General features: G+C 42.4%; 2 protein-coding genes and 1 long non-coding RNA gene across 6 annotated transcripts in view; all 3 read left to right on the top strand.

Annotated features, from left to right (window-relative positions):
- The first annotated feature begins 875 nt into the window (after positions 1 to 875).
- On the top strand, positions 876 to 20659 carry LOC132999743 (butyrophilin-like protein 1). 3 transcript variants are annotated; one of them, XM_061069500.1, is made up of 6 exons: positions 876 to 1012; positions 11742 to 12092; positions 13046 to 13324; positions 16451 to 16723; positions 17986 to 18114; positions 19546 to 20659. In XM_061069500.1, exons 1-6 carry the CDS (start codon positions 955 to 957, stop codon positions 19647 to 19649), a joined length of 1194 nt encoding a protein of 397 aa, XP_060925483.1. In that variant the 5' UTR covers positions 876 to 954; the 3' UTR covers positions 19650 to 20659. The 3 variants fall into 3 exon arrangements, with proteins under 3 accessions (XP_060925483.1, XP_060925481.1, XP_060925482.1); XM_061069498.1 differs by lacking the exon at positions 11742 to 12092 and adding an exon at positions 2541 to 2891; XM_061069499.1 differs by lacking the exon at positions 876 to 1012 and adding an exon at positions 10988 to 11095.
- Positions 8578 to 10054, top strand: LOC132999746 (uncharacterized). Its single transcript, XR_009678164.1, has 2 exons — positions 8578 to 8676; positions 8952 to 10054. It is a non-coding gene; the product is annotated as an uncharacterized LOC132999746 (long non-coding RNA).
- A 1428-nt stretch (positions 20660 to 22087) lies between the features above and the next one.
- LOC132999739 (butyrophilin subfamily 2 member A2-like) overlaps positions 22088 to 25515 on the top strand; it is a 12787-nt gene continuing 9359 nt past the window's right edge. For both annotated transcript variants that reach the window (XM_061069489.1, XM_061069488.1), the window contains exons 1-4: positions 22088 to 22423; positions 23737 to 24069; positions 24778 to 24813; positions 25257 to 25515. The exon at positions 25257 to 25515 is cut by the window's right edge and continues 14 nt beyond it. In XM_061069489.1, coding sequence (XP_060925472.1) covers positions 22363 to 22423; positions 23737 to 24069; positions 24778 to 24813; positions 25257 to 25515 — 689 coding nt within the window. In that variant the 5' untranslated portion in view covers positions 22088 to 22362. The remainder of the gene's footprint in view (positions 22424 to 23736; positions 24070 to 24777; positions 24814 to 25256) is intronic.

Raw genomic sequence — 25515 nt, 5'->3', positions numbered from 1 at the left:
TGTTTTATTTTCTAGAATCACTCCACCTCTACGACTTTAACTGTAAATGTTTGTCTCAGAGTAAAAGAGGTTAAAGAATAGAAAATAGTGTTTATGTGTTAAATTATATTTATAATAGCGAATGAAACAGAAGTGACATCTAGTTGTTAAGTGAACTATCAACAACCTTGTTGATAGGTTTGTTTTATTCTCAGTGATGTGGCGCCCTCTGCTGCCGAGAAACTTACATTTATTTTTTCAACAACCCTGTTTTATTTTCTTAATCAGAGGGAATTAAACTTTGCACTGAACAGTGACTCACTTTGTTCACGTGCACACACACACACACACACACACACACACACACACACACACAGTCTCTGGATCACATCAGTTTTTCTTTCAACACAAAATGTGTTTTCTGTGGATAGTGAAGCAGTGTCCACTTTATTAGGTACACCTGTTTAATGCTTAATACTCACATGTCTATAAAGACACATGTATGTAGACGTCATGTACAGATATGAGCTGAAGGGCTGATCAATCATTATCAATCAATCAAACTTTATTGGTACAGACGTTTTATTACAACTTGTCCTTTACAAAATAAAAGCCGTATGAACATCACGTAAAATATTCAAATTCTAAATTAAATTAGATTAGAGACACTAAAGATACTAATTTAAAAAATTGATTAAAATAAAAAATACAAATAAAATTAGGAGAAATACTTTGAAGAAGATGAAATAATGAAACACGAAGAAAAATATAAAATATTTAAAAACAATATACAGTAAGTATATCTTGAGTCATAGTTCCGATTTTTTATTGTGAAGGGCTGTGACGTCATGCTGCAGCTGCGGAAGAGGATATAAGTGAGAGAGTTAGAGATGAGAGACAGAGAGAGAGAGAGAGCAGCGAGTGAAGCAGTCAGTGACGTCACAGCCACGGTCAGCACGTCACAACTGGACAACGATGAAGCTTCTTCTGCTCGTGAGTTTCCTGAGTCTGTGGAGAAGAAGCGATGGAACCGGTGAGAAAAGAAACGGAGAGAGAGAGAGAGTGTGTGTGTGTGTGTGTGTGAGAGAGAGAGAGAGTGTGTGTGTGTGTGTGTCTGTGTGAGAGTGACAGTGTCCGGTGAGAGAGAGAGAGGGAGAGTGACAGAGTGTGTGTGTGTGTGTGTGTGTGTGTGTGTGTGTGTGTGTGTGTGTGTGTGTGTGTGTGTGTGTGTGTGTGTGTGAGAGTGTGTGTGTGTGTGCGTGTGAGAGAGAGAGTGACAGAGTGTGTGTGTGTGTGTGTGTGTGTGTGTGTGTGTGTGTGTGTGTGTGTGTGTGTGTGTGTGTGTGTGTGTGTGTGTGTGAGAGAGTGTGTGTGTGTGAGTGTGTGTGTGTGAGTGTGTGTGTGAAGGTGTGTGTGTGTGTGTGTGAGAGTGACAGAGTGTGTGTGTGTGTGCGTGTGAGAGAGAGAGTGACAGAGTGTGTGTGTGTGTGTGTGTTTGTGTGTGTGTGTGTTTGTGAGGGAGACAGACAGAGTGTGTGCACGTGCAGGGCGTCGTCTCCATCCTGTTGTCAGTGCGTGGATCACAGAGATGTGAAGTAACGAAGTACAAATACTCAGTTCCTGTACTTCAGGAGGTTTGTACTTTTCTTGGAGGCTCAGATGAAAGCAGATTCAACATGTGATGACGTCATCCGGCTCCTCTGCTACATACGTGTTGGTCATGTTCTAAAATGAACTATCCCTTTAATTTATTCCATTCTTATTTATCTGAACTCACGTGACTGTATCTCTGTTCTTTTATCAGAAACTTCTTCTTCTCCTTCTCTTGAATTTCTGATTAAATGTAAACCTGCCTGAACTCGTTTATCTAGTTCTGAAGAAACCGTTTCCTTCCTCCCACACGTTTAGTTTGTTATTGGTGCAGTAACATCCTGTTGTATGAACGTGGGCGTCACTGGCTCCAGTGAGACTCTAACAGGTGGATTTTATCTCCAGGTGACTTCACCTGGTTTCATTTCCACTGAAGAGCAATAAAGTGTTTATTCATTCATTTATGTTTCGCCACTAGGGGGCAGTAGAACCAGCTGAACACAAGGTGGTCTTCAGGGTTTTTGGAGAATTTGGTCTCAAATGAGCAGAAACCAGAGAGAGACACAAATAAAACCTCCAACCAAAGGTTCTGTGGGGAAGCTTCAGGATCAACGTCTTCAAAACCAACTTCTAGAGTTTGGTGATGATATTAATCCACTTTCATGGCTCCACACTCTGTCTGTTCTCCCCACCAGGGGGCGTCATTTCCACTCAGCATCAATACACATGAGGGACAAGGACAGATCCCAGAGGTTGGTCAGAACAGAAGGATTCTGGGATATTGAGGCAGGAAGCAGAAGCAGAGAGATCCGTCCAATCAGAGCAATGCTGGAGGAGAAATGTGACTGGTCTCTAACCTGCTGATAAACTGCTGTTTGACTGGTGAACACGTGTTGATGTGTTTTCTGTCTTTCTGTTCAACCTGATCACGTGCATGTGAACTCACTGATGTGCACGTGTGTGTGTTCCAGGTGCAGCCCTCATCAAAGTGCTGGTGAAAGAAGGGGATGACGCCATTTTACCATGTTCCTTCAGCAGCAGGAACATCAGGCAGGAGCTCTTCGACTGGAAGAAGGACAAGAAGAACAAGAAGAACAAAGACCAGGAAGTGTTCATGTACGATAAGGGAAAAGTTTACGATAAGGGAGATTCACGTCAGGACGAGCAGTTCAGAGGTCGCGTCTTTCATTTCCCAGAACATCTGGACGTGGGTAACGCCTCCATCATCATCAGAGACACCAAGTTGACTGACAGTGGAAACTACACCTGTTTATTTCCCCTTCTTGATCCAATCAGACGATCGAACATTGTGCTCGTCGTCGGTGAGTTTTTATATAAAACTGTTGAAAAGATGATTTACAGTCTGAGGCGTTTCTGACTCTTTGTCCAGAACGGACACAAACCAGTCTCATCTGGAAACTGGTTTAAACTCAACACTGGTTTTATTCTGTTTAGTTTTACATGTTAAACGTCTGTTTATGAATAAGTTTCCACAGTCACGTGTTTTGTCAGATTGATGACATCACACAGAGGCTCTGACATCATCGTGTTCTCTTTTTATCTTTTAGATCCGATCTTAACCTCTTAAGGTGCATTTTTCACACGTGCACACGTGTCTCTTTACACTTTCCCATTTTAAACTGGGATTCAAACCCGCAGCAGGAGCAGCTGATGCGTTTCCTCTGCGTCAGTGTAAAGTAACGTCTCCGAGGTTTCATCGTGTGCGTTGATGTTTCTCACGGCTCGGAGACGCTCCATGTGCCCAACCATGACACTGCAGAAAACACCTGTTTCCTTCTTGTGTTGTCTTGACTTCCTGTTTGAAAGCGGACCAATCAGTGGTGATGGGAGTTATCAGGCTGAAACTCTCAGGATCTCTGCCTCCACTCGTCTTTTACATCTGCACCAAGTTTCATGTTGAAGGCCTCAAGTGGCTCTGAGCTGTTTGACAGAGTGCAGTACCGAGCCCGTCCATCAGGTGGACACACAGCTGCATTACACTTCTCCAAAGTGAACAAATTAAGAAGATAAACGTGTTTTCTGACGCAGGAAATGTTTGTTAAAGTTAAAGTTGTCAATAAAGAAGAAGTTGTTGATATTTAGATCAAGTTTAACATGTTAAATCTGATTGAATGACGTGAGTTTGGATTATAAACGAGTTTCTGTGTCTCTCTGCCACCGCAAGTCAGGCTGCACTCAATTCCATATATGGTCACACAGGTACACTGACCGGACGCTTCCCCGGAGTGGTTTCACGGTGCTGGCTTTCTATTGGATGAAGCAGCTGTCACTCAAACACGCCGGGAGCTCCTGTGTGAATGCTGTCCTCTGATTGGCTGCTGGAGTTAAAAGGTTCGTTATCCTCGTCACTTTAGATCGTAGAGATACGCTGATTGGTTGTTGTGGAGGTGGGCGGGTCCTGATGTCAGAGATACTGAACACGATTGGTTGAATCTTTGATGGAGTCTGTAAAATGGGCGGAGCTGTGGTTGTTCGTGAAGTTTGAGGAGCAGCGTTAAAACTAAACCAGAGAAATTATCACTTTATTCCGGGGATTGCGTCACTTCCGGTCCAGATGGAACCAGGTGGATTTAATCTGAGTTCTTTTCTGCGGTCACTTTGTCTGTGACGTCACGTGTTCCTCCGTGAGACGGGTCTGAACTGCGGTGACGCGCGTTAGCATGTTAGCTCCTCCCTGTCCGCTGCCGTAAAGCAACACGCTGCCGGTGTGGTGTCGTGAACGTTCCCTGTGGCTCCTCCCTCGTTCCTTCATGAACACGTGATGTTTCCAACGAGATATGAACCGTGAGGATTCAACAGGAACACGTGACTAGCAGCGACTGGTTCAGAGTCACGTGTTAGTCTCGGGTCGCCTGCAACCTCGGGTCCTCTTGAGGTTAAAAGACCGAAGTGACGACAACATCTCAGGTGAGTCGGGTCCGGATGACGTCACTGACCTTCCGCCCTCAGTCGCAGGTTCCAGAGGAGATCAGAGGGAACATCACGTGACAAGCACAGGAACCGCGTTGTTAGAAATTTAATTAATTAATTAAATCTGATGCAGAGGAAAACTTCACTAGATTTTAGTTTCTGACATCATCCACTTTCTCTCACTCATGAATCAGTTTTATTTATTTTACACAGATTTCTCGTCACAATGAACTTTCATGTTAATTCACTGTCACCTGTTACTTTTTAGTAAGAATAAAAATCTGAACCTTAATCCTGACAAACTGGATTCATTTTCACTCATGAGTTTCACTTATTCTTTGTTTCCAGTAAAATACACAAAATCAAGCTGAGAAAGGATGAATAAAAAATATGTGTTGTACCAATATTGTTCTTCTAATTCTGTTGTATGAACTGTGTTTACAGGAGCTGCTCCAAAACCATCTGTTACAACACTTGATGGACCAACTGACAGAGCTCTGCTGCAGTGTTCTGTTCTTGGTGCGTTTCCTAAACCTGATGTTCGGTGGCAGAACCGAGCTGGAGACATTGTTCCTGCTGAAGAACCTCAGGTCTCTGAAAGAGGAGGCGGCTACGACATCATCCTCCAAACGACTGTGAACAAGACCGACCTCTATCGCTGTGTCTCCACTCAGGAGGAGATCCACCACCAGATATATACTGAGATCTTTGCACAGGTTCATGGTGAGTTCTGTTGAATTTCTTCCCTTCATCATCTATACAGCTCTTCTTCAGAGGGTCACAAGCTAACTGGAGACAATCACAGCTGATATTGAGCCAGAGGCAGGTAAACCCTGAACAAGTATTAACTTCCATCCTGAATGGTCCCATCACAAGTGTTCAGCTCTAAGTTCATGCAGATATGTCCTCAGTGCTTCCTGAGATCTGATCACTAGGAGCAGGTTCAGAGGTCATGGACACAAGTTGTTTCATCAGTGTGAAGGTCGACGTGTCCTGGGTCACAAGTGAAGGACAGATACCAGCTGACAACTGACCTGCACAGTTTGATAATGAATCAAACATATTTCTACACTTCTTATACGTCTGTGTTTGTAGATCAGTCTGATCAGTCACACACACACACAGTCAGTGAGGTCGCTGAGGTCACACACACACACAGACAGTGAGGTCACTGAGGTCACTGAGGTCACACACACACAGTCAGTGAGGTCAGTGAGGTCACAGACACACAGTCAGTGAGGTCACTGAGGTCACACACACAGTCAGTGAGGTCAGGCTCCTCCAGCTGCAGCTCACATCTGTCCAGGTGATAAACTGTGTGTTTGTGCTGAATCAACACAAAGTGTAAACACACTGCTGGTCACATTCACAGGAATAAATGAGCTTCAGTGTGAATTCAGCTTTTAGGAGCAGGAAGGTCCTGAGTCCTGGTCTCTGGACTGTGGAGACGGACGAGACGAGCTGGACATGATCCACAGCTACACTCTGATTGTTCACTGCTGTTTGTCCTCGTGTTCCAGAGAAAGTGTTGGAGCTCAGAACCTGAGCTCATTGACAAGTGGAGCTGAACACAAGCCTTCAGTCCTGAAACACACGTGTGATCTGTGTCTCCTGAGGTCGCACCTTTCCTCCACACTGACCATCACCAGACTCTTTATGAAACATCTGCAAACACCTGGTTTGGTTCTGAGAGGCTGATCACATGACACACTGGAACGTCACAGATTCTTCAACAGTCCAACTCTGTCTCATGAAGCAGTGAATGTAGCTTCTCAGCTGTTTGCTCCGTCTCTTCTTCACGGACATGAACATCCTGAAGTTCAGCTCTGACTCGGAGCCTCTTCATCCTCAGGCTGTGACTCTTTCAGTCCAGAGGACGACTCTCTGGAGACCAGAGGCCTGGAGTGTTGCTCCACTGCCTCCACTGGGAATCCTCTGGTTCCCATCAGTCCTGCAGCTGGAGCAGCAGCTGCTTGCAAAGGGACACTTGGTTTCACCAGTTAGAACTGAACTGGTTCCTGTTCACAGAGCTTTATGAATACAGTTTATTAAAGAGGAGATTTCTGCTTCACTGGATTCAAACGGGTGAAGCCACAGAATCAGTTGTTAGAAATGAGAATATTTAGAAATAGAAAAGTAATAAAAATCCTTCAGATGAAAGAAAACTCTCCAGTTGAAGAAGAAAGAGTTTTTCATTTTGTCATCATGTGACCCAGCGTTCACTTTATTAGGAACACCTGCACATTCTGCTGCAGCTCAACACAACAGCTCCGTCATCAATTCTACAAAGTTTCTAAAGTTCAGCTTCTGTTGTCAGACATGTTTAGATTCAGTGATGTGATTATTACTGAGGTCCCAGTTCCATGTGGTGTTGTACTGGACGACATTACACTAAGAACTGTCTCTTTCATTGAACCTCCCTGCTTATAAACACCAGGGATCAGAATATTAGGAACAGCTCTGAACATGACACAGTCCAGTTCAACAGCATCACTGCCTCTGACCTCAGGGATCGAACATGTGACTGAATCTAAAACCTGTGACTGAAGAACCTGAACATTACAGGAGTCGTGATGTGTTCAGGTTGAACAGGTGGACCTAATAAAGTGACTCAGTTAAAGTCTGATAACAAACTGAAACAATATAGAATATCATTTTAGAGGAATAGAAAATGTTTATATCTTAAAATAAGGTTTCATGTGATTTTGTTGTTAATGATAATTGTTGAAGCAGAAAGAACGTGTTGACTGTGTCTGAGCTTCTGTCCTGATGAGTCAGTTCACTGTTGTGTATCTTCACAGAACGTTGTGTTTGTGATGTGACTCATGATGTTCTATCATAGCAGAGATCTGATGTTTTATTAGATGTTTCACTCTGTAAATGTTCTTTATAAGTTTTTCTTCATGTTCACAGGAGCAGCTCCAAAACCTGTCATCGTGATACTTGGTGAAACAAAGGAAGGAGTTCAGGTGCAGTGTGAGGTTTATGGGGCGTCTCCAAAACCTGATGTTCGGTGGCAGAACCGAGCTGGACACATTGTTCCTGCTGAAGAACCTCAGGTCTCTGAAAGAGGAGGCAGCTACGACATCATCCTCCAAACGACTGTGACCAAGACCGACCACTATCGCTGTGTCTCCACTCAGGAGGAGATCAAACACCAGATATATGCTGAGACATATGTTCCTGTTCATGGTGAGTTTCTTTATATTTCTGCTTTTAATCCTCCATCATCTACACAACTAGCAGAACAGAAAGATCCTGGTATTTATTAGATGTTTTATTCTGTTAATGTTCTTTATAAGTTTTTCTTTATGTTCACAGGAGCAGCTCCAGAGCCGCACAGCAACAGTGAGTTTCTTTATATTTCTGCTTTTAATCATCCATCATCTACACCACTCAGAGTCGCAGGCTGGAGAGGGGGGGGGAGGCTTCACAGACAGAGATAAACCAGCATCATTCACACCCACCAGTGATTTAGATCAACCAGTAGAACACAGCCTCATGTCTCTATGGAGGAAGGTGGAGGAACCAGAGAGAACCCACTGACACAGGGAGAACAACCTGCTGATCACTTCACAGGTTAGAACCCACAACCTTCCTCCTGTGAGGAGACAGCTCCAAACCGCTGGACCACCGTGCCGCCACTGATACCTTTAGAGAGTTTTAATGTCCATTTATTTTCTAAATGTTAACACATATTGAGAAACGGTGTTTAAATGAGTTGTTTTTAAAACCATTCATTCATATTTGTACATTCTAATGAGCAGAGTCTGATTATGACGTCATCATGTCCGACGTTACTCTTCTAGTTTTAAACTCAACCTGAGACAGTTTAACGTACGATGCTACAGATTTCATCATGTTAGGTGAGGAACGTGATGAAGCAGAAGATGGAGGCTCACGTCCCTGAGCTGGAGACCTTCATCCCACTGGTGTTTCTATCTGCTCCTTCACATGTGCACGTTTAGTTCTGTGTGAAGGTTGTGACGTCCAGTCTGCTCCACAGGAAGTGACGCTGACTTCTGTCCTCTCTTTCAGACAATCGCACTCTACTGATTGGTGTTGGTGTTGCTGTTGGTGTCGGTGTTGGTGTAGTTTTGACTCTTCTTGTCCGTCGTGGTGTTGTTTACTGTAAGAGTAAAAAGAACACTCCCACTGCAGAACCATCTGAAGAAAGTAAGTTTATTTAACTTATTAAATCAACACAATGATGATGATCAGACGACAACACAAACAATTCTTTATCTGATGTTTAGAGTCTTGACAGAGAGGCAAAGATTTCTGTTGCTATTTATCATCAAGTGTAAATAAAGACGAACATGACTGTTAACAATCTATATCGCCCCCTGGTGGCTGATGGCAGTATAGGTCATAATCCCTTTTTTTTGCCAGTCATTGATTGTGTAGTTATATACTGTCTGTAGTTAAATACTTTGTGTTATTGTTTACAGTGAAACTTTCCCAAAGCAACAATTAGACGTTCACACCTGCTTCATGCAGCCTCTGACCAGGTGACACAGGAAACAGGAAGTGAACTTCTCCAAAGCTCCTTTTCATTGGTTCAACAAGTTTTTACCTTCGACTCGAACACGAATGAAAAGCTTCAGAGTGACGACCACACAACGCTGTTTATTTAAAGATAATGATGTCATCATGACATCACTTCCACCACGTGACGACACATGATTGGTTCTTGTAAATAAGCTGAAGGTCTCGCCTCAAATCTTATTGGCTGATAAAACTTGTGATGTTTACTCTTTTTAACGTATCAGGATTTAACTGAACATCTCACGGTTCACACGTTAAAAACCAAAGGTCATTAAAACGTTGTGGTCCTGTCCAGCTGCAGCTCTGTTGCTAGGCGACAGCGGTAAGGGGGCGGGACAAGCTGGAGACACAAATCACAGAAATCCTCCGTGGACCAGACGTCTGGTTTCAGTTGGTCCTTCACAAAGGAGACGGACCTGGAACCAGGACACAGCTTCTATGACGTCATGTTCTGACTTCACAGTGACCTCATGATGACATCATTCCTGCCACATGATCATTAATGACTTTTCAATATATGTATAAAAGCTTCAGGTCGTATCTATCGTCCTATAGGATGCAGAGACTGTTGAATGATGCATGAAGTCATTTTCTGACCTTTTCTTCAGAAACTGAAATGAAGCTGTGACATCACATCCTGGACCCGTAGTTTGAAGGAGACACAGGATGTTCCTCTCTGTTTCATCCATCTCTCTGCTTGTGGTTCTTCTCTCAGATGAACTTTGACTCAACCTCTCGTCACTGAACTCAGACCTGCTGCTCTGCTCTCAATCAATGTGAATGTTCTGCAGCTAAAGTGAAAATGTGATGAGTCAGTGTTTATTGGTGAATGTGCTGAGTCGGGTCCAGTTCCAGTCACAACTGCTTCCTGTTGTCACTGTGATGTTTGAGCCGTCGCTGTCTGACACTGACTTTGTCTTCATGTTGTTACCTGATGATTCTGAGGATTTCAGGCTGGTTCGTTATTTCTGTTCAACACTTTGAATAAAACGTGACAAACATCAAACTGTGTGTTGTGACTGTTTTGGACGTTTCTGTTCAAACTTTGAAGAAACTAAAGTGATTTCAGTGTTTTGGTCGAACTCTCCGATGTTTTATTTTCCAGAATCACTCGACCTCTACGACTTTAACTGTAAATGTTTGCCTCAGAGTAAAAATGGTTAAAGAAAAACTGCAGTGAAGAAATGAAAATATATGAAATGTAATAGTTTGTAATAGTGAATGAAACAGAAGTGATATCTAGTTGTTACGTGAACTATCAACATCCCTGTTTTATTTTCTTCATCAGAGGGAATTAAACTTTGATTAAAATTAGAAATGAGTCACAATGTCCATGAGTTTCTTTTTCTTCTGATCTGTTTTCTGTACAAATCATTTCTGAAGGTTTGTTTTATTCTCAGTGATGTGGCGCCCTCTGCTGCCGGGAAACTAACATTCATTTTTTCAACAACCCTGTTTTATTTTCTTAATCAGAGAGAATTAAACTTTGCACTGAACAGTGACTCACTTTGTTCACGTGCACACACACACACACACACACACACACACACACACACACACATAGTGAAGCAGTGTCCACTTTATTAGGTACACCTGTGTAATGTGATGCTCAATACTCACATGTCTATAAAGACACATGTATGTAGACGTCATGTACAGATATGAGCTGAAGGGCTGATCAACCATTATCAATCAATCAAACTTTATTGGTACAGACGTTTTATTACAACTTGTCCTTTACAAAATAAAAGCCGTGTGAACAACACGTAAGTAATGAAGAAATAAAATAAGAAAACGATAACAAAAAAAATTATAAGATCAGATAAGATTTGAAAACACTAAAGATAAAAGTATAAAATACGAAGAAAAATTGATAAAATAAAAAATACTGTGATGAAGATTAAATAATGCTGTGACGTCATGCTGCGAAAGCGAAAGAAAAGTGAAAGAGTTCGAGACGACGGGACGGAGAGAGAGAGAGAGAGAACGATGAAGTTTCTTCTGCTCGTGAGTTTCCTGAGTTTGTGGAGAAGAATCGATGGAACCGGTGAGAAAAGAAACGGAGAGAAAGAGAGAGAGAGTATGTGTGTGTGTGTGTGTGTGTGTGTGTGTGTGTGTGTGTGTGTGTGTGTGTGTGTGTGTGTGTGTGTGTGTGTGTGTGTGTGTGTGTGTGTGTGTGTGTGTGTGTGTGTGTGTGTGTGTGTGTGTGTGTGTGTGTGTGTGTGTGTGTGTGTGTGTGTGTGTGTGTCTACAGTTATGAGGTCAGGTTTGCTTCAGTTCGATCTTTGTGGGGACATGTTGTTTGGTCTTCACTTTCAGACCAAGCGGGGACACACCTGCTGAGCGACGAGGCCAACTCGGAAATACACAAAGCTGCAGTTCACTGGGTGGCCACTTGAGGCGGGCTACAGGAAGGATCCCATTGACTCCCATGTTAAAAAGCCTGACTTTAGAGCAGAATTAAACCTGTTTACAGCCTGGTTTAAGTCATATAGAGGTTTGAAGTTATGAATAATTATCACTTGATGGACAGGTGACGTCGCTGCTCGGCTTCACCTGAGCTGATCCACTCGTCTCTAACCTGCTGATAAACTGCTGTTTGACTGGTGAACACGTGTTGATGTGTTTTCTGTCTTTCTGTTCAACCTGATCACGTGCATGTGAACTCACTGATGTGCACGTGTGTGTTCCAGGTGCAGCCTTCATCAATATGCTGGTGAAAGAAGGGGATGACGCCATTTTACCATGTTCCTTAAGCAGCAACAAGAACATCAGGCAGGAGCTCTTCGACTGGAAGAAGGACAAGAAGAACAAGAAGAACATGAAGGAGGTGTTCATGTACGATAAGGGAAAAGTTTACGATAAGGGAGATTCACGTCAGGACGAGCAGTTCAGAGGTCGCGTCTTTCATTTCCCAGAACTTCTGGTCGTGGGTAACGCCTCCATCATCATCAGAGACACCAAGTTGACTGACAGTGGAAGCTACACCTGTGATTTTCCACGTTATCTTCCAATCAGACGATCGAACGTTGTGCTCGTCATCGGTGAGTTTTTACATAAAACTGTTGAAAAGAGGATTATTTACAGACGCGACTGGTTCAAGTGTCCTCGAGTCAAAAAGGGGAGGAGTCCTCCACCTCTAAAGTCTGTGGCAGAGCTGACCTGAAAATACACTGTCACTCCCACATCAAGCCCCGCCCCCTCAGCCCCCTGCACAGTTTCAAGTGTTTTACTAACGCTCCTGCAGTCTGACTCCAAATGACGTCATCAACTCAAGATGGCAGCGCTCGTATCAGAGATATTTTGGACCAGCAGGAAGAGGTGTAGAGGTGTCGTCCATCTTGATTTACAGTCTGAGGCGTTTCTGACTCCTTGTCCAGAACGGACACAAACCAGTCTCATCTGGAAACTGGTTTAAACTCAACTCTGTTTTTATTATGTTTGGTTTTCCATGTTAAACGTCTGTTTATGAATACGTTTCCACAGTCACGTTTTTTGTCAGATTGATGACATCACACAGAGGCTCTGACATCATCGTGTTTTTTCTTTATCTTTTAAATCCAATCTTGACAGAAGTGATGAAAACATCTCATGTGATTCGGATCTGCAGGTTTCAGCAAATGTCACCAGGAGGAAACATCACGTTACAATAACATGAACCGTTTTGTTTGTAATATCTTCACTGATACAAAAATAAAACAGTTTATTGTCTCTTAAATAAGAATATCATCAAATTAATGTTTTATTCTGATTTAATTATGGTTCCTTTATTCAAATATCACCATGTTTTATTTTTTAACTAACAACAATTTACACATTTGTTTGATTTAATACAGAATATTGTAACAATGCAAAAAGTGATTTTGTCATTAGAGTCAGAAACTTATTCTTGACACAAACTAGAAATCAAAATGTTGTGATAATACATTTTTTTATATCAAGCAGAAGGAGGATGTAACAACCCAAATGTTGTCTTTGTAATCGTCTGTGTTTACAGGAGCTGCTCCAAAACCATCTGCCACAATACTCGAAGGAACAACTGACTGGGCTCTGCTGAGGTGTGAGGTTCTTGAGGCGTTTCCAAAACCTGATGTCCAGTGGCAGAACAGAGCTGGACACATTGTTCCTGCTGAAGAACCTCAGGTCTCTGAAAGAGGAGGCAGCTACGACATCATCCTCCAAACGACTGTGACCAAGACCGACCACTATCGCTGTGTCTCCACTCAGGAGGAGATCAACCACCAGACTCATGCTGAGATCTTTGTGCACCTGAACGGTGAGTTGTATTTTAATCTTCAGATCATTGTTCTTTGGAGTTTCTACATGTTTTCATGTTGAATAGAAAGTTTCAGTGGCTCAAAGTTGATGAAAACTCCAGGGGTCTCATTAATAAAACAGTGCGTAGGATTCATACTAAAAGTGTACGTACACACAAAAGCGTCAATGGAAAATCCAGATTTTATTAAACCTTCCACTGTTGTGCAATAATGGTTAGGAGTGATACCATAAGCTGGTGTGCCTTTAGGCGTTCAATAAATTAGGTTATCAAAATAAAATATTTAACATTAATATTTAAAATATTAATATTAAATCATAACTTTCGTTTGACTAAGTTCTCACTGGGCACCACCCTTCACAGAAGGGAAACGATAGCCAATTTAAATGTAAATTAGGGTGCTTTCAGAATGGTTGTTGACCAAAAGTTCACAACTTCTTCAGCATGCTTTCAAAATGGTGGGTAAGATAGCCCCCCCCCCTCCTTCTGGAGTGGGGCGTAGTTAAGTAGGTGTAGAGATATGCGTGTCTGTGAAAATGCTAATCAAATAATGGAGGAGAGTCTGTGTAGAGCCTAACTCACATTAACTTTCATTTAGGTTGTAACTACTATAACACTAATAACACCACATTTATCAAACATTAAAAACACCACACAGAATCAAATAAACAGTCTTGCTTCTAGTCTAGTCTCATTATTAGGCCCAGTATGTTACCAGTCCTTGAACAGGGAGAAAGTTGCTGTGCAGTTCGCCGTTCGTCCTGGCTATGTGTGAAATCTCTGGTTGGTCGTAAGGTTTCTGCTTTCGCGGTTCTGTTGAACTGTGGCTCAGATGCTGGTTGGAAGTTCTTACCTACAGGACTCCGAGTCGCTGCAAGGAGTTTGGAAGAGCTTGCGTTGAGAGGAGGTTTCCTTGAGAAGATGAGTTGGAAGCTCGACCTTTGCCCTCCGGTTGTTGGATAGAGAAGATTTGAGCTGAAGGAATCCAGTTTCTCCACTCGCTGATGCAGGAGGAAAGGCCGGCAGCCTCCCCCTTTGAAGAGTTGTGGAAGAGACGGCTGTCCACCTGCTGTCTTCAGTGGGGTTCAGGAAAGAGAGAGAATTTGGGGGAGCCCTCCTTATATTGGGCTGATGACCCTCAGGTCATGTGGCCCAGAATGACCAATTGGAGTTGATTTTTGTGGCACTTCGCCACAAAAAGCCTTCGCCTTTTTTTGTGTGAAGATATCCAGAACAGAAGGAACCTGTGGCCCCCTGGGAGACTGAGTTATTTGACCATCACCAGACTCTTTATGAAACATCTGCAAACACCTGGTTTGATTCTGAGAGGCTGATCACATGACTCACTGGAACGTCACAGATTCTTCAACAGTCCAACTCTGTCTCATGAAGCAGTGAATGTAGCTTCTCATCTGTTTGCTCCGTCTCTTCTTCACGGACATGAACATCCTGAAGTTCAGCTCTGACTCGGAGCCTCTTCATCCTCAGGCTGTGACTCTTTCAGTCCAGAGGACGACTCTCTGGAGACCAGAGGCCTGGAGTGTTGCTCCACTGCCTCCACTGGGAATCCTCTGGTTCCCATCAGTCCTGCAGCTGGAGCAGCAGCTGCTTGCAAAGGGACACTTGGTTTCACCAGTTAGAACTGAACTGGTTCCTGTTCACAGAGCTTTATGAATACAGTTTATTAAAGAGGAGATTTCTGCATCACTGGATTCAAACGGGTGAAGCCACAGAATCAGTTGTTAGAGATGAAAATCTTTATAAATAGAAAAGTAATAAAAATCCTTTAGATGAAAGAAAACTCTCCAGTTGAAGAAGAAAGAGTTTTTCATTGTGTCATCATGTGACCCAGTGTTCACTTTATTAGGAACACCTGCACATTCTGCTGCAGCTCAACACAACAGCTCCGTCATCAATTCTACAAAGTTTCTAAAGTTCAGCTTCTGTTGTCAGACATGTTTAGATTCAGTGATGTGATTATTACTGAGGTCCCAGTTCCATGTGGTGTTGTACTGGACGACATTACACTAAGAACTGTCTCTTTCATTGAACCTCCCTGCTTATAAACACCAGGGATCAGAATATTAGGAACAGCTCTGAACATGACACAGTCCAGTTCAACAGCATCACTGCCTCTGACCTCAGGGATCGAACATGTGACTGAATCTAAAACCTGTGACTGAAGAAACTGAACATTACAGGAGTCGTGATGTGTTCAGGTTGAACAGGTGGACCTAATAAAGTGACTCAGTTAAAGTCTGATAACAAACTGAAACTATATAGAATATCATATTAGAGGAATAGAAAATGTTTATATCTTAAATAAGGTTTCATGTGTCGTTCTGTCATTTTAGTTTGTAGATTTCAGTCTCTTTGTAAAGAGTGTTTTCTGTTTTATTTTGTAGTCTCGCTTTCCTTGTGTGTTTTTCAGCTTCTCGTGTGTGTCACTTCCTGTCTCGGTGATGGTCTTCCCCAGTCCTCATGTGTTGCACCTGTGGCTATTTACCCCTGCCTTCCCTGTCTCTCTATATGAGGCTCTGTGTTCCCCTTTGTTCTTTGTCGGAGCGTTACTCGTTGTCCTGTAAGGTGATGTCGTGTCCCGCTCTGATCTCCCGTGTTCCCGTGCGCCTCGCCGCTCTGCTTCTGCTCCTCTGCTTCCACAGTGTAGGCACCAGTGTTTTCTTCCTCGTGTTCTTGTCTCTCCAGTTTTCACCCTTTAGTGTTTATGTTTTGTTTTTGTCTAGTTAAAGACTCTCTTTATATTAAAGTTCTATTTTCTGTTAAACCTCTCCATCCTGGGACCATCTGCTTCCACAAACCCTGACATTTCATGTGATTTTGTTGATAATAATTGTTGAAGCAGAAAGAACGTGTTGACTGTGTCTGAGCTTCTGTCCTGATGAGTCACTGTTGTGAACCTTCACAGAACGTTGTGTTTGTGATGTGACTCATGATGTTCTGTCATAGCAGAGATCTGATGTTTTATTCTGTGCTTTTATTTCTCTTATTTTCTTTTCTCTTTAACACTTTGTCTCCCACATTAACAAACAGAACAGAAAGATCCTGGTATTTATTAGATGTTTCACTCTGTAAATGTTCTTTATATGTTTTTCTTCATGTTCACAGGAGTTACTCCAAAACCTGTCATCGTAATACTTGATGAAACAACGGAAGGAGTTCAGCTGCAGTGTTCTGTTCGAGGTGCGTCTCCAAAACCTAAAGTCTATTGGCAGAACAGTGTTGGAGACATTGTTCCTGCTGAAGAACCTCAGGAGAATGAAAGAGAAGGCAGATACGACATCATCCTCCAAACGACTGTGACCAAGAAAGATCACTATCGCTGTGTCTCCACTCAGGAGGAGATCGAGAATCTTGCTGAGACGTTTGTACCTGTCCATGGTGAGTCTCTTTATATTTCTGCTTTTAATCATCCATCATCTTCACCACTCATCTTCTGAGAGTCGCAGACTTTTAGAAAGTTTTAATGTCTATTTATTTTCTAAATGTTAACGCATATTGAGACTGAACAGAAACTGAACAGTGACTAAGTTTACGTGGACAATATTCAGACTGTGACCTTATTCAGAAAAGACAGTATTTATATAACGGTGTTTAAATGAGTTTATAAAATTCATATTTTTACATTCTAATGAGCAGAGTCTGATTATGACGTCATCATGTCTGACGTTACTCTGCTAGTTTTAAACACATCCTGAGACAGTTTAACGTATGATGCTACAGATTTGATCATGTTAGGTGTTTTACTTTTTAATCTTGAAAAACCTTTTTTATTTTTCCATCTTGTTTACATTAAATCTCCGGTCCTGAGTCACCATCACCTGGTAACTGTCGTATGTTGATGTGAAAACGCTGTGAAAACTCCAACAGGAAGTTACAACCTGATGAAGACGTTAACTTGTCTGATAATGTGACTAAAGTCTGAATCCTCCTCGTCTTCATTTGAGTTTTGCTTGTTCTAAATTTGACCTGATTGTGATGAAGAGGATCAGAAACCTTGTTTCCATGGCAGCGTCTTATTCAGACTAACGTCTTGTTCTGGTTACATTAGAATATTGTGTCCATGACAACAGGAAGTGGTTTTGACGTCTCAGCCTGAGTCTGATCAGTTGTGAGTCTGAGACTGAACTTCATTCATCTCCAGAGAGAAGAGGAAGAAACCACATGTTGATGAACTGTGTGAAACCTGAACTTCTTCAGTCTCTGTTTTCATTCAGGCTGCAGCAGCAGGTTGGAAACATGAAGGATCTTTTTCATATCTGTAGTAATTGTTGAAGCAGCAGAAGCTGATGAGAGAATCTCTGTGGAATCTGAACGGATGAATTCTAATTCAGAAATCTGGATCACATCAAAATAAAAGCTGTGTAACATTTTCCTGAACTCAAACCCAGATTCCACGTAGATCTCTGGTGAGTGTTTGTGCTGAAACAGAAGAATTACAGGAGGATGGATTATTAACAGAGTCTGAGCCGAGCAGGAGGAACGTGAGCAGAAGATGGAGGCTCACGTCCCTGAGCTGGAGACCTTCATCCCACTGGTGTTTCTATCTGCTCCTTCACATGTGCACGTTTAGTTCTGTGTGAAGCTTGTGACGTCCAGTCTGCTCCACAGGAAGTGACGCTGTCTTCTGTCCTCTCTTTCAGACGCTGGAGGGACGGTTCCTGTTTGGGTTGCTGCGGTTTGCTTTGTTGTCGGTGTTGTTGTCGGTGTTGTTGCTGTTGCTGTTTACCTTGAGTGTAAAAAGAAAACTCACTCAGCAGTAGCTGAAGAAGGTAAGTTTATTAAATCAACACAATGATGATGAGCAGACAACAACACAAACAATTCTTTGTTTGATGTTTAGAGTCTTGACAGAGACAAAGATTTCTTTTGGTATTTATCATCGACTGTAAATAAAGACGAACATGACTGTTAACAATCTATATCGCCCCCTGGTGGCTGATGGCAGTATAGGTCATAAACCCTTTTTTATATTCAGTCATTGATCGTCTATATCAGGCACTTGCACAGACATTTTGGGGGGCAGGTGCTCAAACCAAAAAAAAAAGGGCAACCATCGCCAAAATTATTTATGAAATTAAAAACAATAATAATAAATAAATAAAAACTTACTGATTCTCCCTAATTTGTTTTACTAGTTGATGGCCTGATCCAATATAAAAGAGAGCTGCTACCCTGAGCTGCTTGTTGCAGTTCCCTGTCCTTCTGGACTCTCTCTTTTCTTGGCATTATGCTGCAAATTTTGTAAATGAGATAAATCAATTTTGTGCAAAATAATCAAGAGTGACTAACATAATCTCTATAAAGCTGACAACACAGTACACACACATTTTTGTTTACTGTTTTCTGACAGAGTTGAAGTATAAGCAGCATTATAATATACCACAATATACCTAACGTAGCTCAACTTAAGACCTACCTTTCATTTCAATAATTACGATTTTAAATGAAACAAAACTAGTGAAATTGTCTAATTTGTAGAACAGTAAAACTGCCTTTAAATTTTCTGCCTGCTTGCCTGCCTGCCTGCCTGCCTGCCTGCCTGTCTGTCTGTCTGTCTGTCTGTCTGCCTGCCTGTCTGTCTGTCTGTCTGTCTGTCTGTCTGTCTGTCTCTCTCTCCCTCTCTCTCTTCATTAAACATGAAAAACGTCAGTAAACAGCTGGAAAGGCTTTGAAATCACGGATTTCGTGAGGTTTTTGTTAGTTTTGGTTACCACCAAACAACGTCAGGGGCCGTCAGGGCACTCTCAGCGTCATTACCTGTTTGTCTGATGCTGCGGGTCAGAACAGAGGAGAAGTGGCTGCAGCCGTTTGGCGCTCAGCACTGCATGAGGAGGAGGAGGAGGAGGAGGAGGAGGAGGGAGGGGCCAGCGGGGGCTGGTGAGCGCCGCGGAGCATGTCAAGGCGAAATTCTCACAAGAACTCAAATAAATGCCCCGTCAGATATCAAAACATATTGGGGGGGAATTGATGACAGAGAGAGTAATTTTTATTCTTAAATATTGATGAATGAGGAAAAAATTGGACTCCAGCAAAAGGGTACTTTTCTCATCCAGGGCAAAAGGGGAGGAGCTTGAGCACCACTAGGGGTCTATCTGTGCACGTGCCTGGTCTATATATACAGTCACTGATGGTGTAGTTGTATACTGTGTGTGTGTTCTTCGTACTGGAATTGATTTCCCGTGTTGTGTTTCTTGCTGCAGATAAAGCCGCAGCCGTTTCCTCTGGAAAGACCGGCTGGAGACGGCCCTGGAGTCAGGACACAGCTTCTATGACGTCATGTTCTGACATCTCAGTGTCGTCATGATGACATCATTCCTGCCACATGATCATTAATGACTTTTCAATATATGTATATAAATGCTTCAGGTCGTATCTATCGTCCTATAGGATGCAGAGACTGTTGAATGATGCATGAAGTCAGTTTCTGAGCTTTTCTTCAGAAACTGAAATGAAACTGTGACATCACATCCTGGACCCGTAGTTTGAAAGAGACACAGGATGTAACTGACTGCTGACCTGTTCGGTTATGCAGATTGTTTGATTTATTATTTGTGTTGGGTTTATTTTGTTATTTGTTTAAGTTTTTTTTGTTTTAAATTAGTAATTTGTTGTCCTTTTTAACATAGCAACTCACCTTGCGTAAATGCCTGTAGCTTTCACGGAGCGACCGATATGATAAACCCACAAAATCCCTCTCTTCCGGTCCGAGCCTGATATAAAACACTCACTGTGCAGCTGAGTCTTGATGACAGCAGCTGTACAGCGAGTCCCAATCATACGGACGTATTAATCCTGGTTCACCAGCCCTCGGCGAGCGGAGTGAGGTATGAAGCAGCTTTAATTCCCTTTGCTACAGGCAGCGTGGAGTGGGAGTGGCTATGTCTCAGCGTTAGTCGATCTTTGTTTATGGTGACGTCACACAGCGGGTGAGTCGGGTTCATGTGAATGTGCTTCAGTGTTACTTTGCATTAACCCGTCAAACTTTTCTCAGGTGTTATTTTTTGTGGTTGACTTGATGTTTAGGTATTTTTATAATTTGTCTTTTGTTAACTGATTATGTTGTACTTGTTATCTTTTTACGGTGTTTCTACAACGCCACAATGAGTTTGTGTTACACAGGATGTTTCTCTCTGTTCATCCATCTCTCTGCTTCTGGTTCATGAAGGAATAAACATTCAAAGTTTCATAAAACCCACTGTGGGAATGTTCCAGTTCTAATCAACAGTCGACCTTTGACCTGAATCATATTCTGCTTTGATTTCATTCATGTTTTTTATTCTTAACCAACTCAAATAAATGAACTTTATATGAAAATGACTGTTTTCACTACATTATTTTGCTCCTCTGAGGAAGAGAGTGGATAGAAACTGATAATTTCACATTAGCTGTTGAGTGTGTTGTTCCTACAGTTCTTCACTAGAGGGCAGTATTACTCTAATTACTTTGAGTCAACACATTACATGTCATTGAGCTGAAGCTTTTATCCAAAGCGACTCACAATAAGTGCATCAACCATCAGAACAACAAGAATCAAGAAAGTACAATTACACGATTCTGCATTTATTATTAAGTTATCTGTGATTATATAAGGTGTAAAATAATATTGAACAGGACAAAATTAAATTACTGTTACAGTTTTGGGTTTTCTGAACTTACTTTATTTATTTAATCGAACTATTTGGAGAGAAACAAGCTCAACTTTGACTAGTACACAAAATCTTTCTGTTCTTTTCACCTGGACACATTTTGATCACATGCTTTTTTCTGAGTTTGCAGAACGTAAAAAAGGGTTTGAAGGTAAAATGTCTTAAATTTATATTTATAAGAAATAAATGTGTGTTTATTTAAAAATAATAAACTTCCTGCATTTTTTTGACCCCAACTATGTTTTGAATTAACAAACATCTCACAAACATGTTTATACATTTACAATGAATCATATCACAGCCTGAAGCCCTACTCACAATAAAAAGGACTCACACGGAGGCAATTGTAGCTAATAACCATAAAAAAGGTTCACAAAAGTAGATGTTTGTATCTAATACCTCATAACATTACTTGAAGTCCTAATAACATTACTTGAAGTTACAAAGATGGATATGCTTTGTCAGGAGCATCTCTCCATCCTAAGATGGTCTGTGCAGATACTGGACAGGACGATTATCATGTGGGTGTGACCACCTGAAAACCTATTGGATGAGGACATTTCCAGGGAAGCAAATGACTTCATATTTCTAAAGAAAGTAGTGTCACTTATGGCTTCATATGTTATAATATCACATACTGTTGCTGTTATGAGCTAACGTGTGATACTGAGGCCGTATGTTTAACAAATATAACACCAGCTATGTGTCATCTCATCTGTGTGGTATCATTTTTGAAAACTGTAAACCTCACTGTAGGAGACCCGGTGACCCAGAAGTAAAACAGCATAAAGTCTCTTGTTGCTCCAACATTAACTGTAACAGCGTCCCAACATGTGTCTTTGTGGTGTTGTCTTCATACAACATGTGCTGAGGATCACACAACTCACTGTACTGCTACACTTCAATGATCAACTCCATGTGCTCCATCTTCAAGAACTCCTGCCCTGTTTGCTCCGGTTTGCTCCGGTCGGTGACGGTTTTCTGGGGGAAGGGGCGTACACAAGCCTACAGCCAGCTCCACCTCCCTCTCTCTTTCTATCTCTATGAGTGGCTGGTGGGAAGTAACGGGACGCATCCTGCCGAGTGACGACACAAGCAGACTGGCATCGCAGCACACTCGTCTGACAGCAGGTTGTGGAGAAGAAGAGAAGCAGGAAGTTTCTCTGGATTCCTCCTGATTACTTTTATCTAGTGATTTGTCAGAATCTCCACTAACGGATCAAGTTTATTTGGTTCAGGTTTGTTTTATAAGTGTCACAGCTCGTAGGGAGCAGAAGTCAGTGTTAGTTAGTGTCAGTTAGTGTTAGTGTTAGTTAGTGTTAGTTATCCATCATCCATCTCTTCACTACGAACCGTTCGTCCCAGTTAACGATGTTCTGGATCATTTCAACTGTTGTGATTCTCTTCTTCACGCGTGTTGCAGCTGAACAAGGTAAGACACTAGTGAAGCTAACACGGAAGAGGCTAATGGGGCTAGCTAACACTCACGGGAACCATCGTCCATAATAAACAAGCCTTCGTTTACTTCAGCACGTGTCATGTGAAACATCCCTCACATCAACAGGTGGAAGCTGTGTTGATGTTTGTGAGTCAAGTATGTGAACGTGCTTCTAATGGACGTGTTAAGCTTCGTGTGTCCTCACAAGGAACTGACAACACACAACAACTGAGTAACAGGGGGGCTGAGAGGACACTAATACAGTTGAGAAGACTTAAGTTCTCACATAGTGACTTGCCTATCTTTCTTGCCAAGTTTCTGCATGTGTTAACTTTATCATCTTTGAAACAAAGTAATTATAATTTAATTTATTTTCTCTATTTTAGAAATAGTACGGACTGATGTAACAAAGTAGTGACAAAAGTCACAAAAAGTTGTTTTAATTGCTTATCAGAAATTCCTGAAAGTGATGTGGAGTTAATGTTCATGTTATTTATAATACACAAGTTAGACTTGGCCTATTTTGTCGGGGCAGAGGAGCGGGTGTGGCATGAAGAATATTTAAGATAGATACATTTATTTATCGCAAACACACTCATGCAAGGGGAAATGTAACCTCATGTTTTAACCATCTGGTGCAGGACACACAGAGCAGTGAGCAGCCATGTACGGCGCCCGGGGAGCAGATGTTGGGGGAGTAAGGTGCCTTGCTCAGGGGCACTAGACAGGGTAGGGAGAATCCTCTTGGATTTTTGGACAGATCAATCCAGGTTCGTCTTTTTGTTGTTTCTCCGTGGAGTCGAACCAGAGAAGAACCAGAGACCTTTTCTGCCCATAGTCCAAGTTTCTGCCACTAGTCCACCGCCTCTCCACTATATAAGTGGGGCATGACAGAAAAAGTTTGAGAACCACTGATTTAGTCCCACTTGTGTCTGAAGATGATTCTGACTCAAAAAGTCACTTTATTGTTAATGTTCCCTGAAGCGACCTCCATTGCCTGTATCACCACACCACATTGTTTGTGAAAATACAAACAGTTTTATGATTATTATTATTATCATTATGAGTTGCAAGAGTTGTCATAGTTACACAGGGAACTTCAGAAGTGTCTTCTGAACCACATTTTTGCATGATCACACACACACACACACACACACACACACACACACACACACACACACACACACACACACACACACACACACACACACACACACACACACACACACACACACACACACACACACACACACACACACACACACACAGGTTGATCTTTCTAACCCTAACCCTCTTTCCTCCTTCAGGATCAGATGTCGTCAAACTGTTTGTGACTGAAGGGGATGATGTCATCCTGCCCTGCTCTCCACAACCCAACATGAACATCGAAGCAAAACTGTTCGACTGGAAGAAAGATAAAAAGGAGGTGTTCCTGTTCAATAACGGCAACTACTACGGAGTCGGCCTCTCGGGTCAGGATGAGGAGTTTAAAGGACGAGTCTCTCATTTTGTCGGCGAGCTGAAGCTCGGAAACGCCTCCATACTCCTCCGAGACACGAGGACGACTGACAGTGGGAACTACACCTGTTTCTTTCCTCATCTTGGGTCCGGGCAAACATACAGGGTTGAGCTGGTTGTTGGTGAGTACGTTCATGACAGAAGCTGTGTGTAGGTTTCTGCTACTGCTGCAGACTCAGCATCTGCATTGTAGACTTTCTGTCCTGATGTGGTTGGGGAGCTGGTTCCAGCGTTTAGGAGCCAGGCAGCAAACAGGCGGGACTGTGTTGAGTGGCAGCTGTCCCTCGTAGTGAGGGAGATACAAGCTGAGTGGCAGATGCAGAGCAGAGGGGAGGGGAGGGGCCGGGGTGTGAGGTTTGATCATGTCCTGGATGTAGACTGGACCCGATCCGTTCCAGGTATTAATGTTTCAAACGGATGCGGGCGGCCACTGGGAACCAGTGAAGGGAGCGGAGGAGTGTGAGTGAAGTCAGGTTAAAGACCAGTGGAGCTGCTGGTTTCTGGATGAGCTGCAGAGGTCGACCTGTCAGGAGGGGGGGGCAGGAGTCTATAGGCGTGAGATGACCAGAACCTGGACCAGAGCCTGGACCAGAACCTGGACCAGAACCTGGGCCTGGACCAGGCCCTGGACCAGAGCCTGGACCGGAGCTGGATCAGAACCAGCACCGCCCTCTGTGTGAGAAGGGGGCGTATCCTCCTGATTTTGTGCGGTAACGTTGGCAGTGAGGGAGAGTTGAGTGCAGACATGATCCACTGAGAGATTTTTACAGAGAAAAAACGAATTCATTATGAGGCTAACATTCATAGAATGTTTCATTTTTGTCTTTCAGAAATGACCTTCAAAAACAGATTAGGACTAATCAAGGGTGAGAGATCTCTATCCCATTCATCCTTATCTATCCTATATTAATGTTCATTTTCATTTTTATATTGATCTTTAGATATCTTGTTTTGTCCAATTAACTGATTGAACAATGGTAAATAATAAATAATCAAATCAATTTTTTCAGTTGATAAGTTTAAAGTTTATGTTTTTGTTGCACTTTAAAAGGATTTTAAATCAAAATATTTATCATTGAAATGGGTTACATTGTCTTGAAGAGGGTCTAAACTTGAAAGATAGATAGATGGATAGATAGATACATGGATACATGGATGGATGGATATATTGATGGATGGATAGATAGCGAGGGAAATGTAGGAAAATAAACTGATAATAATAAACGGACAGGATGTGTGGTTTTCTGTTTCTCTATCTAAGAGAAATGATTAAAACATTATGATTAATAAGATATTCATGTCTTTACAGGTGTAGCTCTACGTCCATATGTCAAGATCCGTAACGTCACAAGAGATGGGGTGCTGCTGGAGTGTTTTGTTCCAGGTGCTTATCCACAGCCTGAGCTGGAGTGGCAGACGAGTGATGGGACGGTCGTCCCTGCTGAGGAACCACATGTCTCTCACAGAGGACACCGCTTTGACGTCCTCCTCCTCACCACCGTGAACAAGACCAACACGTACCGCTGTGTGCTCAAGCAGGACGGCTTCGGCCATGTGATCGACAATGA

This window comes from Limanda limanda, chromosome 4, assembly GCF_963576545.1.
Source record: "Limanda limanda chromosome 4, fLimLim1.1, whole genome shotgun sequence".
Lineage (NCBI taxonomy): Eukaryota > Metazoa > Chordata > Actinopteri > Pleuronectiformes > Pleuronectidae > Limanda > Limanda limanda.
The sequence above is the reverse complement of the archived record's forward strand: the minus strand, read 5'-3'. Positions and strand labels throughout refer to the sequence as shown.

Excerpts from the sequence above, each read along its gene's own strand:
- LOC132999743 (XM_061069500.1), top strand. The coding sequence starts at position 955 with ATGAAGCTTCTTCTGCTCGTGAGTTTCCTGAGTCTGTGGAGAAGAAGC. Across the intron at positions 13,325-16,450 it reads GATCTTTGTGCACCTGAACG|GAGTTACTCCAAAACCTGTC; the intron begins GTGAGTTGTATT and ends TCATGTTCACAG. Across the intron at positions 18,115-19,545 it reads CTCAGCAGTAGCTGAAGAAG|ATAAAGCCGCAGCCGTTTCC; the intron begins GTAAGTTTATTA and ends TTCTTGCTGCAG.